The 16,666-nt window shown below is 45.6% G+C and overlaps 1 protein-coding gene across 3 annotated transcripts in view; it reads right to left on the bottom strand.

Annotated features, from left to right (window-relative positions):
• Positions 1–2,317: 2,317 nt before the first annotated feature.
• Positions 2,318–16,666, bottom strand: part of CD247 (CD247 molecule) — a 96,032-nt gene continuing 81,683 nt past the window's right edge. For all 3 annotated transcript variants that reach the window (XM_069946161.1, XM_069946162.1, XM_069946163.1), the window contains exons 7-8: positions 4,927–4,968; positions 2,318–4,395 (exon numbers count right to left, since the gene is read on the bottom strand). In XM_069946161.1, the coding sequence (XP_069802262.1) occupies positions 4,336–4,395; positions 4,927–4,968 (102 nt within the window). In that variant the 3' untranslated portion in view covers positions 2,318–4,335. The remainder of the gene's footprint in view (positions 4,396–4,926; positions 4,969–16,666) is intronic.

The raw sequence follows: 16,666 nt of genomic DNA, 5'->3' as shown, positions 1-16,666 counted from the left end.
GGAATGTAACAAGGGGTGTAGTGATCATATGGACCCCACTGGTGACGGACACAAATGTGGAACAATGTGGCGTGAAAATAAAATATTACATTTTTTACACTATAATGTTGGTTTAGCCTTGAATTTTTCATTTTCACAAGGGGTTAAAAGAGAAAAAAACACACAAAATGTGAAGAGCAATTTCCCCAGAGTCCCTAAATACCCCACATGTGGACATAAAGCGCCATGTGGGCGCAGGGCAAGCCTCCAAAGGGAAGGAGCGCCATTTGGATTTTGGAGGCTGGATTTGGCCAGAATGGATGATGAACGCCATGTCGCATTTACAGAGCCCTTGTGCTGCCAAAACACTGGAAACCCCCCACAAGTGACCCCATTCTGGAAACTGCACCCCTCAGGGAATCTAACAAGGGGTGCAGTGAGGATATGGACCCCTTGATGACCGCCACATTTGTGCCGTAAAAGTGAAAAAATGTAAATTTTCACTTTCACGTCACATTGTTCCACATTTGTGCCCGTCACCAGTAGGGTCCATATGTTCACTGAACCCCTTGTTAGAGTCCTTGAGGGGTGTAGTTTCCAGAATGGGGTCACTTGTGGGGGGTTTCCAGTGTTTTGGCAGCACGAGGGCTCTGTAAATGCGACATGGCCCTTGAAATCCGTTCCAGTGAAATTCAGCTTCAAAAAGCCAATTGGCGCTCCTTCACTTTGGAGGCTCGTCCTGCGCCCCCTTGGCACTTTATGTCCACATGTGGGGTATTTCCGTACTCGGGAGAAACTGCGCTACATGTTTGGTGTTTTTTTTTACCTTTTATCCCTTTAAGAAAATGAAAAATTGAAGGCTAGAACAACGTTTTAGTGTAAAAAATTAATTTCTTTTTTCACGCCATATTGTTCGCAAAATCTGTGAAGCCCCTTTGGGGTCCAAATGCTCACCGCACCCCTTGTTACATTCCTTGAGGGGTGTAGTTTTCTAAATGGTGTCCCTTTAGGGGTGTTTTTTAGGTTTTGGCACCCCAGACCCTCTGCCAACCTGAAGTGGTACAGTCAAAAATGACCAAATATAACGGAGGCGTTGAAATTCACAAGGCGCTCCTTTATATCTGAGGCTTGTGGTTGCGTCAAATAGCGTAATAGGGTCACATATGGGGTATTTATATAAACTGCAGAAACGGGACAATAATTATTGGGGTGCATTTCTCTGGTAATAAGTTTATAATTATGAAAAATATTGGATTACAATAAAATCTCTGCACAGAAAATTAAAATTGTCAAATTTCTTACACACTTAAAAAACTTTCTGGATGTGCTTTTGCAGAGTTTTGGGGGTGCAGTTTCTGAAATGGGGTGCTTTGTGGGGCTTTCTAACACACAGTCCCCTCAAATACACTTTAAACCTGAACAGGTCCCTAAAAATATCTGATTTAGAAATTTTACTGAAAATTTGGAAATTTTCTGCTAATGTTTTAAACTTTCCAATGTCCAAAAAAAATGAAAGATAGTTTAATAAATGCCGCCAACATAAAGTAGACATGTTGCTAATGCTATTTAATATATAATTTATGTGGCATAACCATTTTCTGTATAAGCAGAAAAGTTTTAAAGGTGGAAAAATGCAATTTTTCACAATTTTTCATAAAGATTCGTTATAAGTATCGACTCCAATTTACCAAAAATGTAAAGTACCATATGTCACGAGAAAACAATCTCAGAATCAGCCGGATAGGTAAAAGCATCCCGAAGTTATTAATGACTAAAGTGACACAGGTCATATTCATAAAATTTGCCTCGGTCCTTAAGGCCATTTTAGGTGCGGTCCTTAAGGGGTTAAAATGAATTTTGCAGACTAGCTTGTACAATGCAGAAGTTTTTCTTAATTTTTTTTTTCTTTGTAAATGAGCACATGTCACATCAGGATTTTTTATTCACCCGTGTACAAACCTGAAGAATTGCCTAAAAAATTATGAAATCATGTAACTGGGGCAAAAAGGAATCCATCATCTCTGCACCCAATAGGTGAAGTTCTTTTCTAACCTGGCTTAAGGGGTTTGTCTGTTCTCAGCTTCTCGCTTCCTCAGAGTATATAGACATCATAGATGGGGGGGGGGATATACTTGGAACGGCAGCAGCTTTTTCTCTTAGGGTTCCGTTCCATTTATATATTACAAGGACGACCAACCATTGGGATAATCACTTGTAATACTACACTTTGCCTGTAGAGGCCACTGCAGGGAAAGTGATCAGTTGGTGATCAGGACCGAAGTAATCTATTTGCAAAAAGAATTTACAACAGCAATAATAACTATTTACATGTTGCTTTTTATTCAGAATTTTTGTGAATACACCAAGATACAATAAGAAGACAAAATGGAGAACTATGTACATCCCGACAGAATGAAGTCTACAGATCTGCAAGAACAAAAGGTTAGCAATCCTTCCAATGAAGTGTTCACGAGTCACCGAAGACAAGGATTACAACATGCGACGGTAAATTCACCTCATCATCATGACTATTCCTCTGTTCTTGGGGGGGGGGGGGGGGCACTTTTAACAGCCCCGCCTCTATAAGGAGAATGGCTATGTTCCCACTGCGTAATATCGGTGGAAGGCGGCCATCTATGTTACAAGACAGCCACCTTCCCCATTATTATTACGCAGCGGGAACATAGCCATTGATGTAGCTCACGGCTGTCTCCCTTTTACAGGGAAATTGGTTCTTTAACCTTTCCTGAAAAAAACTTAGCCCATCTAACTGTAAAAAAGGTAACTAAACCTGAATGTATACAGTAAAAGCCCTTTAATCAGGTAATAGAACAAATGCTGGATTGGGTTATTCTGAAACGTAACAACCGCCAGGAAAATAATCGGCTTCAAACCAAGGTGTAACCAGGATGTACCGTATACAGCCTGAATAAAAATGGTGAAATCCAGTAGGCTGAAGTCTATCTGTGTGCTGGAATACAGATTCGGTTTGAATGTTTTCTTGTTTCAGACAATGTATCTCCTTGTACAGAAAGTTACAATACAATAACTGATCAATACAGCAACATTTTAAAATATAAATTATTGAAGCAAAAAGATAGATATATTGTGCTTTATGTCCCAAAAAGAAAGAAAACTTAAAACAAATTTGGTCAAGGGGGTGTGTCTACGGGTCTACCAGTACAGATCTGTTGTTTTTTTCCCAAATAGGACATGAAAGGGGGCGTTATTGTTAGACAATCCCTTTAAGGGTCTCCACCTGAAACCTATGACCGTCTATGTGCAGTAGAACTTGTAGGGTTTTTAAGTCCATTCAGAATTTTTGAAAATGAACCAAAAAGACTACATTTTCTGTGATTTTCCAAAAAAGTACCAAAAAAAGTAGCAAGGACTGATTCTGGGATTTCTCGATCTGCAACCTAGCTTGTTTTATATACCAAGAATTTGGAATAAATTTAAAGGGTTGTTAGTAGTAAAAAATATATATATATAATCCAGACTGAAACAGAAATATGAAATTCAATTGATCAAAAAATAAAAATAGTTACAGCAAGAAAAGTCATTAACAGTCGTCTAAAGCTGCTCGTCGGCGGGACATGGTGTGGCTGTCAGGTGACCTGTGACCCTGGAGACATTTCCTTTGTCTATGGCCGTTACATTGTCCTATATCCTAGATCTTATACACCAATCCCCTCCAGAGCTGCATTGAAAGTTCTACTCTATGGCTGCCTCTACATGGACAGATTATCTGACTGAAGTCAAAGCCAGGAACAGACTATACACAGAGAACAGGACATAAAGGAAAGACTGAGATTTCTCCTCTTTTCACACCCAATCCTGGCTTTGGCTTCTATAATCTGTCAGATAATCTGTCTGTGTAAAGGCTCCCTAAGAGCCTTGATTCTGGTATCGGACTCAGTCACAGTCCACTAGAAACAGGAAGAACATTTGCTGTAACTCACAATCCAGACCAGATAAGTTAAGAAGTTTTGCAAAGTTGTTATGAATTTTAAGCAGATATAAAGTAAAAAAAAATAATTCATAAGTAGAGAAAAGATCGGATGCTGAAAATGCTCCGGCAATGGTGCCGGCCGTGTGCCTGCAAAGATGACCATACAGACAGAGCTGCAGCGCCACACTTGGCTGTGTAATGTTTTGCAGCTGAGCTCTGATAAATTAGGGCTGAGCTGTAATACCAGGCACAGCCTGAGGGCCAGTGTGGTGCTGTGTGTGGCAGAAAGCAGCCATGTTTATGTAACCTGAGTAGTCTTTTACGTTGTGTGCATGAGGCCACTTTTCAGGGCACTTTACTCCTTCTTCTCTGAATCTTTATTTGTGTACATCGTCTTCACTGTCTCAATGCAAAGCCTGCATCTGCAGAGCATCGTACGTGTCTCTCTGGGCTCCGCTCAGTCCCTAAGGATAAAAAGGATATGTTGGGATCATTCAATATGAGTTCATATAATAGGGTAATCGCTTACTAAGTGTGACATCATCACTGTTTAGAGTGATGTCACTGCACAAGGGAATACTGGACCCTATACACCTTATGCTGTGTGATGTCATCGGAGGCGGCCATAGGGTCTGGGCTTCAGCCTCAGGGTTATGGGGATCCAGAATAAGCTATGGTGGCTGTGAGGACCTAAAGGTTCCTCTCTAGCATAAGACTCCAGTATTGTAGGTGACGGCATTGTGTTAGATTTTGCATTGGGCTCCGGGAGCTTCGGCCAAGCGAACCCTCAGATCTCAGGACAATTTAGGCTGATGTCCTTCCATATCATTAGTGCCCATAAGAAGTCTATGCCCCAATGATGGGTGCCCCATAGTAGTGCCCATTATACATAGGATCCCATGGTTAAAAAAATAAAAGCGAGCCCTGATTCCCCTCTGTAGGCCATAATGCACCCTGAGGCCGCAAACACAATGACGCAAGAAATGTGCCGTTACCTGGTAGACAGTATCATTCCCTTTCCCTTTTCGTCTGGGTTGCTGAAAAGATTAAAAAACAAGAAAAATTAGTGATGACTATCGGCTGAAATGTACAACCAATGCTATATGCTATACTTATACAGCCCCGCTCTATGTATACTGCTGTGTATAGGTCTGTACAGCCTTACTCTATGTATACTGCTGTGTATAGGCCTGTACAGCCCCGCTCTATGTATACTGCTATGTATAGGTCTGTACAGCCTTACTCTATGTATACTGCTGTGTATAGGTCTGTACAGCCCCGCTCTATGTATACTGCTGTGTATAGGTCTGTACAGACCCGCTCTATGTATACTGCTATGTATAGGCCTGTACAGCCCCGCTCTATGTATACTGCTATGTATAGGTCTGTACAGCCCCGCTCTATGTATACTGCTATGTATAGGTCTGTACAGCCCCGCTCTATGTATACTGCTATATATAGGACTGTACAGCCCAGCTCTATGTATACTGCTATGTATAGGTCTGTACAGCCCCGCTCTATGTATACTGCTGTGTATAGGTCTGTACAGCCCCGCTCTATGTATACTGCTATATATAGGACTGTACAGCCCCGCTCTATGTATACTGCTATGTATATGTCTGTACAGCCCCGCTCTATGTATACTGCTATGTATATGTCTGTACAGCCCAGCTCTATGTATACTGCTGTGTATAGGTCTATACAGCCCCGCTCTATGTATACTGCTATGTATAGGTCTGTACAGCCCAGCTCTATGTATACTGCTGTGTATAGGTCTATACAGCCCCGCTCTATGTATACTGCTATGTATATGTCTGTACAGCCCCGCTCTATGTATACTGCTATGTATATGTCTGTACAGCCCCGCTCTATGTATACTGCTATGTATATGTCTGTACAGCCCAGCTCTATGTATACTGCTATGTATAGGTCTCTTCTGTCCCGCTCTATGTATACTGCTATGTATAGGTCTGTACAGCCCCGCTCTATGTATACTGCTGTGTATAGGTCTGTACAGCCCAGCTCTATGTATACTGCTGTGTATAGGCCTGTACAGCCCCGCTCTATGTATACTGCTGTGTATAGGTCTATACAGCCCCGCTCTATGTATACTGCTGTGTATAGGTCTGTACAGCCCAGCTCTATGTATACTGCTATGTATAGGTCTGTACAGCCCCGCTCTATGTATACTGCTATGTATAGGTCTGTACAGCCCAGCTCTATGTATACTGCTATGTATAGGTCTGTACAGCCCCGCTCTATGTATACTGCTATGTATAGGCCTGTACAGCCCCGCTCTATGTATACTGCTATGTATAGGACTGTACAGCCCAGCTCTATGTATACTGCTATGTATAGGCCTGTACAGCCCCGCTCTATGTATACTGCTATATATAGGTCTGTACAGCCCCGCTCTATGTATACTGCTATGTATAGGACTGTACAGCCCCGCTCTATGTATACTGCTATGTATAGGCCTGTACAGCCCCGCTCTATGTATACTGCTATGTATAGGTCTGTACAGCCCCACTCTATGTATACTGCTATGTATAGGTCTGTACAGCCCCGCTCTATGTATACTGCTATGTATAGGCCTGTACAGCCCCGCTCTATGTATACTGCTATGTATAGGTCTGTACAGCCCCGCTCTATGTATACTGCTATGTATAGGTCTGTACAGCCCCGCTCTATGTATACTGCTATGTATAGGTCTCTTCTGTCCCCTCTATGTATACTGCTATGTATAGGCCTGTACAGCCCCGCTCTATGTATACTGCTATGTATAGGCCTGTACAGCCCCGCTCTATGTATACTGCTATGTATAGGTCTCTTCTGTCCCCTCTATGTATACTGCTATGTATAGGCCTGTACAGCCCCGCTCTATGTATACTGCTATGTATAGGCCTGTACAGCCCCGCTCTATGTATACTGCTATGTATAGGTCTCTTCTGTCCCCTCTATGTATACTGCTATGTATAGGCCTGTACAGCCCCGCTCTATGTATACTGCTATGTATAGGTCTCTTCTGTCCCCTCTATGTATACTGCTATGTATAGGTCTGTACAGCCCCGCTCTGTGTATACTGCTATGTATAGGCCTGTACAGCCCCGCTCTATGTATACTGCTATGTATAGGACTGTACAGCCCCGCTCTATGTATACTGCTATGTATACTGCTGTGTATAGGTCTCTTCAGCTTTGTCCTCACTATAATGTATTAAATAGTAAGAAAAAAACATCAAATAGACAACACATACAAGTCCATAGGGAATTCTTTTTTACTCTTTTTTTTTTAATATACTTTTTGTGCATATTTGTTTTTTTGCATTTTATGTTTGTTTGTTTTTGCTAAATCCAGCCCACAGGTTTATCATGTAAGCTTGGTATTAGAAGGACTTTAGGCTGGTAATAGATGTGAGCTGGAGGTCTACCTGATGTCCATTGATCTCTGCTGCTGAAGGAAGATACAAGTACGACAAGATACGATGATTGCTGGTTATCCCATATCCTTCATGAATGGACAATATGGTGGACTCGGGGGCATGGGTGGGTTAAATGTTCAGGGTTTTCATGTGTGCTTCAGCTTGGAGTGTACCTGTGTTAATGCTGTCATTGCTGTTACTGAGCCCCCTCCATAGTGCACAGTTATTTCTCTACAAGAGGTGGGACCAGAGCTGGACTGGCTGCCAGTACTGCACACACAGGTCCTTCCTTTCCCTTACTTACTATAGCCAGCTTGCAGCACATACTCCTCTCTGCTATGCCATGACTTCATGCTAGTGAGAGTGTGATTTACACAGTACAGTGCTATGGATGTCACATAGGCGGGAAAGGGGTTACCGATGGAGTGAGCAAAAAGGAAAGAAACCGCAGCATCATAGCAGACAGGAGGTTACACTAGGAGCCTTGATCATCTTCAGCAGGCAGACACTCTCAGGCACGCTCTCTCTATCCTACACATAGCACAAGCTAAGCCTAGCCCACTGTTTGTGTTCTGTCCTGATCTAGCTGTTACTAGAGACAGATTTACCCTAACAACATGTATTGGACACAGGGCCGCTTTAACCAGAGGGCACATGGTGCACGTGCACAGGACTCCGGCCACCAGCCTGCCAGGGGGGCGCCATCGGGATGGGTAAGTTACCCATCCATGGCGCCCCCTGCAGGGCCCCCCGCCTGCTACCGCGCTCTGTACTGTAGCTATGAGCGCTCGTAACGAGCGCTCATAGGTACAGGCAGCAGCAGCGGCACTGACAGGTCGGGAGCCATTGGCTCCCTCCCTGTCAGTCATCCGTGTGGCCGCAAGCAGTGCTTTGCCTGCGGTCACAAGAGGCCGCTCTTCCGTAGTGGTATCGGCGCTGAGTGACGTCACTCACTGCCGACACCGCGAGAGGGGAGAGCGGCCTCTTGTGACCGCAGGCAAAGCACTGCCTGCGGCCACAAGGGTGAAGTGATGAGAAGAGGAACGCGCGGACCCAGGTGAGTATAAAGTGTTTTTTTTTATTTGCTATATGGGAGGGGGGAGCACAAAGGGGGGCAGCATACAGTGGGGGTCTATACTACTAGTGGTGCCACAGGAGGGGCCTATATACTACTGGGGGGGGCACACAGGGGGTATATATAACTGGGGGGGCACACAGGGGGTATATATAACTGGGGTGGAGCACACAGGGGGGTATATATAACTCGGGGAGGGCACAGGCGGGCTATATACTACTGGGGGTACATAGGGGGTATATATAACTTGGGGAGGGCACAGGGGGGCTATATACTACTGGGGGGTGCACAGTGGGGTATATATAACTGGGGGAGTGTACAGGGGGATATATATAACTGGGGGAGCGCACAGGGGGTATATATATAACTGGAGGAGCGCACAGGGGGGTATATATATAACGGGGGGAGCACACGGGGGTATATATAACTGGGGGAGTGCACAGGGGGGTATATATAACAGGGAGCACAGAGGGGGGCTATATACTACTGGGGGTTGCACAGGGGGGTATATATAACTGGGGGGCGCACAGGGGGGTATATATAACTGGGGGAGTGCAGCAGGGGGGCTATACACAACTGGGGCGCACAGGGGATATATATACAACTGGGCGGTGCACGGGGGGTATATATAACTGGGGGGCGCACGGGGGTATATATAACTGGGGGCGCACAGGGGGTATATATAACTGGTATATATAATGGGGAGCGCACATGGGGGCTATATACTACTCGGGGGCGCACAGGGGATATATATATATATATATATAACTGGGGGATGCACAGGTTATATATATATATAAATGGGGGGGTGCACAGGGGGTATATATAACTGGGAAAGCGTACTGGGGGGAGCACAGGGGATATATATACTACTGGGGGGTGCACAGGGGGACTATATACTACTGGGGGGAACACAGGGGATATATATACTACTGGAGGGTGCACAGGGGGGTATATATACTACTGGGGAATGCACAGGGGGCTATATACTACTGGGGGAGCACAGGGGATATACATACTACTGTGGGTGCACAGGGGGAGTATATACTACTAGGGGAGCACAGGGGATATATATACTACTGGGGGCTGCATGGGGGGTATATATACTACTGTGGGATGCACGGGGGGTATATATAACTGGGGGAGCACAGAGGGGGCTATATACTACTGGGGGCAGCACCTAGTGGTCTATAGTACTGGGGGAAGCACACAAGGGGTCTATATACTACTGGGGGCAGCACAATGGGGTCTATATACTACTGGGGGGTGCACAGGGGGTATATATACTAATGGGAGCAGCACCTATTGGTCTATAGTACTGGGGCCAGCACACAGGTGTCTATATACTACTGGGGGCAGCACACAGCTGTGGGGGAGCACAGAGAGGTGTAACTACTATATAGGGGTACATAGGGGGGTAACTACTGTATAGGGGTACAGGGGACCTTACTACTGTATGTGTTGGAGCCTAAAAAGATTCTGGATAGAAGATTCCCAGCCGGGAGAAGACTTCATGGTGGCCCATGCTGGATGGAGTGAAAGAAAAGGTGAAAGACTCTGATGAGAGAAGACGCCCCCTGTGAGTAAATGGATGTAACTGTTATAGTGCTGTAGTGATAGTGGTCATGGTGTGGCGGTATTATATAATGGTATCATTGAGGCCTGTGCACTGGGCCCACCAATGTATTAAAACGGCCCTGATTGGACAGCAGAGAAGTGTGACACCTAGTGGCCAAGATTTTTAGTAGTTTTCCTGGGGTAAGGAGTCATTTTTTTTGTAATCACAGAGGTGATTACATGGAGGAAAGGTGTAAGAAATGACAGTGACCATTTAATTACTACACGATACACAAGGACTCGCTATAGGCAGCCATATATATATATATATATATATATATATATCACACACACACACAGGTGTCTGGATAGGAAAGGGTTAAGGTGGCATATTTCGGGCTCTGGAGTCTGAGAACGCTATCAGGATTATTTTTTTACTTGTCACTTTCCTCTTTCTTATTTTTTTTTTTTTTACTATTCGGCATTCTTCTCTTTCCCCAGATAGTTGTACATTGCAATAAAAGTCTTGGCGCTCTGTCTCGGTGTCAGCGAGATATAAAGAGCGCTCTCCGGTACCGCTCAGCGCCGCGCCTTTTTATTTTATAAATATATACGAGCAAACTATCTGACATTATCAAAATAAATAGGTAAACCCACAGGGGCCCCATCTCCGGCCCTCCAGTCTGTGCGCACAGAGAACACTGCACATAAAGAGGCCGACATTAGACAAGGACCATTATTCTTTCTTAGAGGCTTGAGAGGGAAGGATCAGGAAATGTGAACTTCAGGAGAAGATTGTGCTAACAGCTCCTTATTAATAAGTCTTCCCTCCACCCTGCAAAAGAACATGGTTCTCTATGGGATACTGTAATATAGCTGCGGCCTAAACAGCCAGATACAGAACCTCGCCACACGGCCAGCCATGGATACAGAGAGCAGTCATAATAGCAAGACCTGATAATGTCTTATCCTCTCCCGCTGCGACTCCCGAAGCCCAGACCTCATCGCCCTGTTATGTGTCACCCCCTTCCCCGGACCCCATCGCCCTGTAATATGTCCCCCACCTCTGGACCCCATAGCCCTGTGATGTGTACCCTCCCACCGAACCCCATAGCCCTGTGATGTGTCCCTTCGGACCCCATAGCCCTGTGATATGTCCCTTCGGACCCCATAGCCTTGTGATATGTCCCTTCGGACCCCATAGCCCTGTGATGTGTCCCTTCGGACCCCATAGCCCTGTGATGTGTCCCTTCGGACCCCATAGCCCTGTGATGTGTCCCTTCGGACCCCATAGCCCTGTGATGTGTCCCTTCGGACCCCATAGCCCTGTGATGTGTCCCTTCGGACCCCATAGCCCTGTGATGTGTCCCTTCGGACCCCATAGCCCTGTGATGTGTCCCTTCGGACCCCATAGCCCTGTGATATGTCCCTTCGGACCCCATAGCCCTGTGATATGTCCCTTCGGACCCCATAGCCCTGTGATGTGTCTCCCCTGGACCCCACAGCCCTTTAATGTGTCCCCATTCAGAGATGCTTTGAGAGAGACATAGTTGCATCAGGTTTTTGGTTTTTTTTGTATATGTGTGGTGTCTTGCGGCGTTTGTGGTTGTGAGCTCGGCCAGTGATGATGTTTGTTGTGACGTCAGGGCTAGTTCGGCACACAAGTGTGATGTTAGTACCTGCTTTGTATATGGCCGGTCCACATCCCCAAATGGTCGGTAACCTTCCGGGTTTGTTGTGGGTCCCTTGGGCTCTTGTCACAGCCACTTGTAGTGGTAACTGACCCACCTGGGATGTCAGTACCGCCACCCACAGAGAAGGGGAAAAATAACCAAGGTGCGCAGTGGTGTGTGTATAGGTGCAGGTGCAGGCAGAGTCTTGTGCGTTTGTTAGAAAACTATAACAATTTACTGTCAATCTTTGGCAGGACAACAGTACACATTTTGCAGATAGAAATAATCTTGACACAGACTCAGGTGCTTACTTAGTGCTTGAGGTAGGTGCTTGGAGAGAGTAGAAGCTAGAGCAGAAGTAGTAGTAGTGATTTGTAGAGGTAGACAGAAGAGGAGAGGAGTTTGCAAGAGGAGCCCTTGCCCAATGTAGCCTTGTACTTGAACTATAGTGGAGATATCTAAGTAGTAAAGTGATACTCGTACTCACATTTAGACTAATTCTACCCCCTGGTATTGTAGAACCCATCCGAGGTGGGTAGCACGAGCCCCAGTCGTCGGTTATCTGGGTGTAGTGAGGTGCCCGAGATAACCCAGTTACCTGCACTGCACAGTAGGATATGTAGACCTTCTTTATACGGTAGCTTTGTCCTACTGGGATCAGCTCCTATTGTTTCAGGAGTCTGTCCTGCACTTTTTTGAGGAGTTCCTGGCCTGGGCTAGGGTATTCCTTGGTGGCTGCTCTCCCCTACTTTAGTTTAGCACTGCATAGTAAATGTATTTGCTTGTCCAAAGAAGAAAGTGTTTTGCTGCATCTGCGCTTGGTTCCTTTCAGGGGTCCTGGCAAAAGCCAGACCCTGGCTTAACTATAGCAGGAACATGGTTTTGTGTGTCCTTTCTCACTGAGAAACTAAGACTAACTCATTTCCTCCACCAGTGTAAGGGCCCTATTACACGGGACGATTATCGTACGAAAAATAGTTAAATCGTTCGAATTTAAGCGATAATCGTTCTATGTAATTGCAGGCAACGATCGAAAAAATCGTTCATATGTCGTTGATCGTTGATTTAGATCTGAACCTAAAATTATTGTTAATCGTTCGCTGTAATTTCACATTTGTTCGCTCAAGTTCCGCGTTTTTTCACAAATAGTTCAGTGTAATAGTACATTGTCCATTGTTTTTCTGGGATCAGAGGGAATAAACGATAATAGTAACGATCGTAACTAACGATTATCGTTCTGTGTAATATGGTGAAGGATTTCAGGTTAACGATAAACAATCTCGTTTACGATCATTAATCGTTAAAAATCGCTCAGTGTAATAGGACCCTAACTCCTCCTACAGGGGCTAAATCCAAACCCTCCTGTGATCTGAGTGCAAACTTTAGGACAGGTGCATAAGAACACTAGTGGTGGGACACCACATATGGATTAAACACCGTTTTGGAACTGATTTAAAGTGCTGCAGCTTCCTCTGTTGGGATAGATAGATATAGATGATAGATAGCAGATAGATAGATATGCCTTCTCTTCTGGTATATATGTCATTGTCGCGGCTTCTCGACGCTCTCGGTTCTGACTTTCCGCTATAATTAGCAGTAAACAGTCGGCGTCTCTTCTCCCTCTGATCCACTTTAGCACATACATTACTTTCAATTTCATTCTCTGGTGAAACCTGTGTTATTCCCCCGGGAGATTTTCCTCACTGTTGGTTGGGAAAATTACAGGTTGTTTATTACCATGACAATACAGGCGGCGCAGAGTAACTTTGTGCGGCACAAACCTCGGCCCGTCTGCCGCTTTTCCCGCTTACATTTCTGTCTCTGGAATGTTAAAAAGAAAATTGAAACTTTGGAATAAGATCTTAAACGAATTTCTGATTCTTTCCCGCTAGTTATCTCCATTCCGCACTGATCGTTCTGATCCTAATACAATCCTTGTTTCCATCCTGGTGATTGATGCTCTGACAACGTTCACAGTCACCTTCTCTGTGTGACTCTTATCAAGAAGGAGACATCAGCTCCAAACAGCGCCACCCCTGTCCTCAGGCTGTGTGTGGTATTACAATTTAGCTCTATTCACTTCAATAGAAACTGAGCAGCAATACCGCACCCAACCTGAGGACAGGAGAGGCGCTGTATCTGGAGAAAATGAGACATGTTTTTCTAAGCCTGGTTAACCCCGCAAAAGGACCCTTCGGACAGAGAAAATAATTTATAAGAAATCCAAATGATAAGTGCACCTAAATGTCTAATAGTAAGAGACAATTCCTACTTCTTAGAACAATCCTTAAAGGATCACAGATTGTGATCCTCAGAGATCAGCTGCGATCTGTGGGCAAATCTGTCAGTAAGTGATCAGGAGAAATGAAGTATTACACTCTGTCCATTTATATCGATGTAGGACAGGAAGGGTCTTCTGGAGTTAGAGAATCTTTGTAGCCCCTCGAACTGCCCCCTCATTACTTCTATCCCTAATAGGGAATATTAATAACTGACATCCCCTCTAAGGGTATTATGAGATTTTAAGTCATCAATCAGGGATAGATAACTGCACACAAATGTATACAGATGCATTACCTAGCAGAGAGAGGGGCCCACTGTACGTCTGGTTACGGGGCCCATTCTCCATCTGGTTATGGGGCCCATTCCTCGTCTTGTAACGGGGGCCCATTCTATGCCTGGTTACAGAGACCATTCTCTATTTGGTTACGGGGTCAATTCTCCATCTGGTTACTTGGCCCATTCCATGTCTTGCTACAGAGCCCATTCCTCATCTGCTTACGGGCCCATTCTTTGTCTGGTTACAGAGTCCATTCTCAATTTTGTTACTGGGCCCATTCTATGCCTGGTTACAGAGTCCATTCTCCATCTGGTTACGGGGCCCATTCTATGCCTGGTTACAGAGTCCATTCTCCATCTGGTTACGGGGCCCATTCCATGTCTGGTTACTGGGTCCATTCTTTGTCTGGTTACGGGGCCCATTCTATGCCTGGTTAGAGTCCATTCTCCATCTGGTTACGGGGCCCATTCCATGTCTACTTACTGGGTCCATTCTTTGTCTGGTTACGGGCCCATTCCATGTCTGGTTACTGGGTCCATTCTTTGTCTGGTTACGGGACCCATTCTATGCCTGGTTACAGAGACCATTCTCCATCTGGTTACAGAGTCCATTCTCCATCTGGTTACGATGCCCTTTCTCTTGTTACGAGGCTCTAAGATTTTTACCGTACTCCCATCCTATGACATCTGCTGTAAATCTTATGTTTGTTTTTTTTCAGCAGAAAACATTCAATCTCTGATTTTCCTGTCTTCATAAAGGCAGAATAAGAGCAGAATAGTGTGCGAGCGGGGACAGGAGCTGCGCTCGGCTCCGGGAGGGTTTTGAACTGTGAAATGCGTCGGCTCCACGATTGATGAGACTCGCAGGAGAGAAATGAGCATCAGACCCTTCCTGGGAAAACAGAGAGATTTATTGATCCGAATTTTTTGGCCAAACCAATATGGCTTCTCGGAAGGAAATCTCATCGCAGCTGTAATGACTTGCAGAGGTTTGTAAGATGTTTTCTTTTTCTGTTCATACACAAAATGTCTGATGACGGAGGAGGAGGCTCACAGATAAAGCTGCTGATATCTTCTCACCAAATTATCTCCTTGTCCTTTGAATTATCTCAACCGAAAGTGGCAACAAGATAAGAATAATGGGGTCATCTAGAATCTGGTGACCGGCTACCGAGGAGCCAAGGACAGACATGTCTTGGAGGGTGAGGGGCAATTATATCTACCATGGGGACCATGACTATGAGGACTGCTGTAAGGAGGACACTATCAGAAACGCTGTGAGGAGAACACTAAGGACTGCTGGAAGGAGAACACTATGAGAAGCACTATGAGGAGGACGCTGTAAGAAGAACACCATGAGGAAGACACTGTAAGGAGGACACTAAGGACTGCTGGGAGGAGAACACCATGAGAAGGACGCTGTAAGGAGGACACTAAGGACTGCTGGAAGGAGAACACTATGAGAAGCACTATGAGGAGGACACTGTAAGAAGAACACCATGAGGAAGACCCTGTAAGGAGGACACTAAGGACTGCTGGGAGGAGAACACCATGAGAAGGATGCTGTAAGGAGGACACTAAGGACTGCTGGGAGGAGAACACTATAAGGAGGAAGCTGTGAGGAGGACACTGTAAGGAGGACACTTTCAGAAGGAAGCTGTAAGAACACCATGAGGAGATTGCTGTAAGGAAGACACTGAGGACTACTGTGAGGAGAAAGCTGTGAGGAGGACACTATGAGAAGCACTATGAGGAGGACACTACCAGAAGCACTGTGAGGAGAACACCATGAGTAGGATGCTGTGAGGAGGACACTGAAGAGGAAGCTGTGAGGAGGACACTATGAGGAGAATGCTGTAAGGAGGACACCGAGGACTGCTGTGAGGAGGACACTATAAGGAGGAGGCTGTGAGGAGGACACTATGAGGAGAATGCTGTAAGGAGGACACTGTGAGGAGGACACTATAAGGAGAATGCTGTAAGGAGGACACTTTGAGGAGAATGCTGTGAGGAGGACACTATGAGGAGAATGCTGTGAGGAGGAGGCTGTGAGGAGAATGCTGTGAGGAGGAGGCTGTGAGGAGGACACTGAGGAGGAAGCTGTGAGGAGGACACCATGAGGAGGAGCCTGTGAGGAGGACACCATGAGGAGGAGGCTGTGAGGAGGACACTGAGGAGAATGCTGTGAGGAGAATGCTGTGAGGAGGAGGCTGTGAGGAGGACACTGTGAGGAGGAGGCTGTGAGGAGGACACTGAGGAGGACACTGTGAGGAGGACACTGTGAGGAGGAGGCTGTGAGGAGGACACTGTGAGGAGAATGCTGTGAGGAGGACACTGAGGAGAACGCTGTGAGGAGAACGCTGTGAGGAGGACACTGAGGAGAACGCTGTGAGGAGGACACTGTGAGGAGGAGGCTGTGAGGAGGACACTGAGGAGAATGCTGTGAGGAG

The sequence above is a fragment of the Dendropsophus ebraccatus genome, chromosome 11 (genome assembly GCF_027789765.1).
Source record: "Dendropsophus ebraccatus isolate aDenEbr1 chromosome 11, aDenEbr1.pat, whole genome shotgun sequence".
Classification (NCBI taxonomy): domain Eukaryota; kingdom Metazoa; phylum Chordata; class Amphibia; order Anura; family Hylidae; genus Dendropsophus; species Dendropsophus ebraccatus.
Note: the sequence above shows the minus strand (reverse complement) of the source record. Positions and strands in the feature narration are given on the sequence as shown.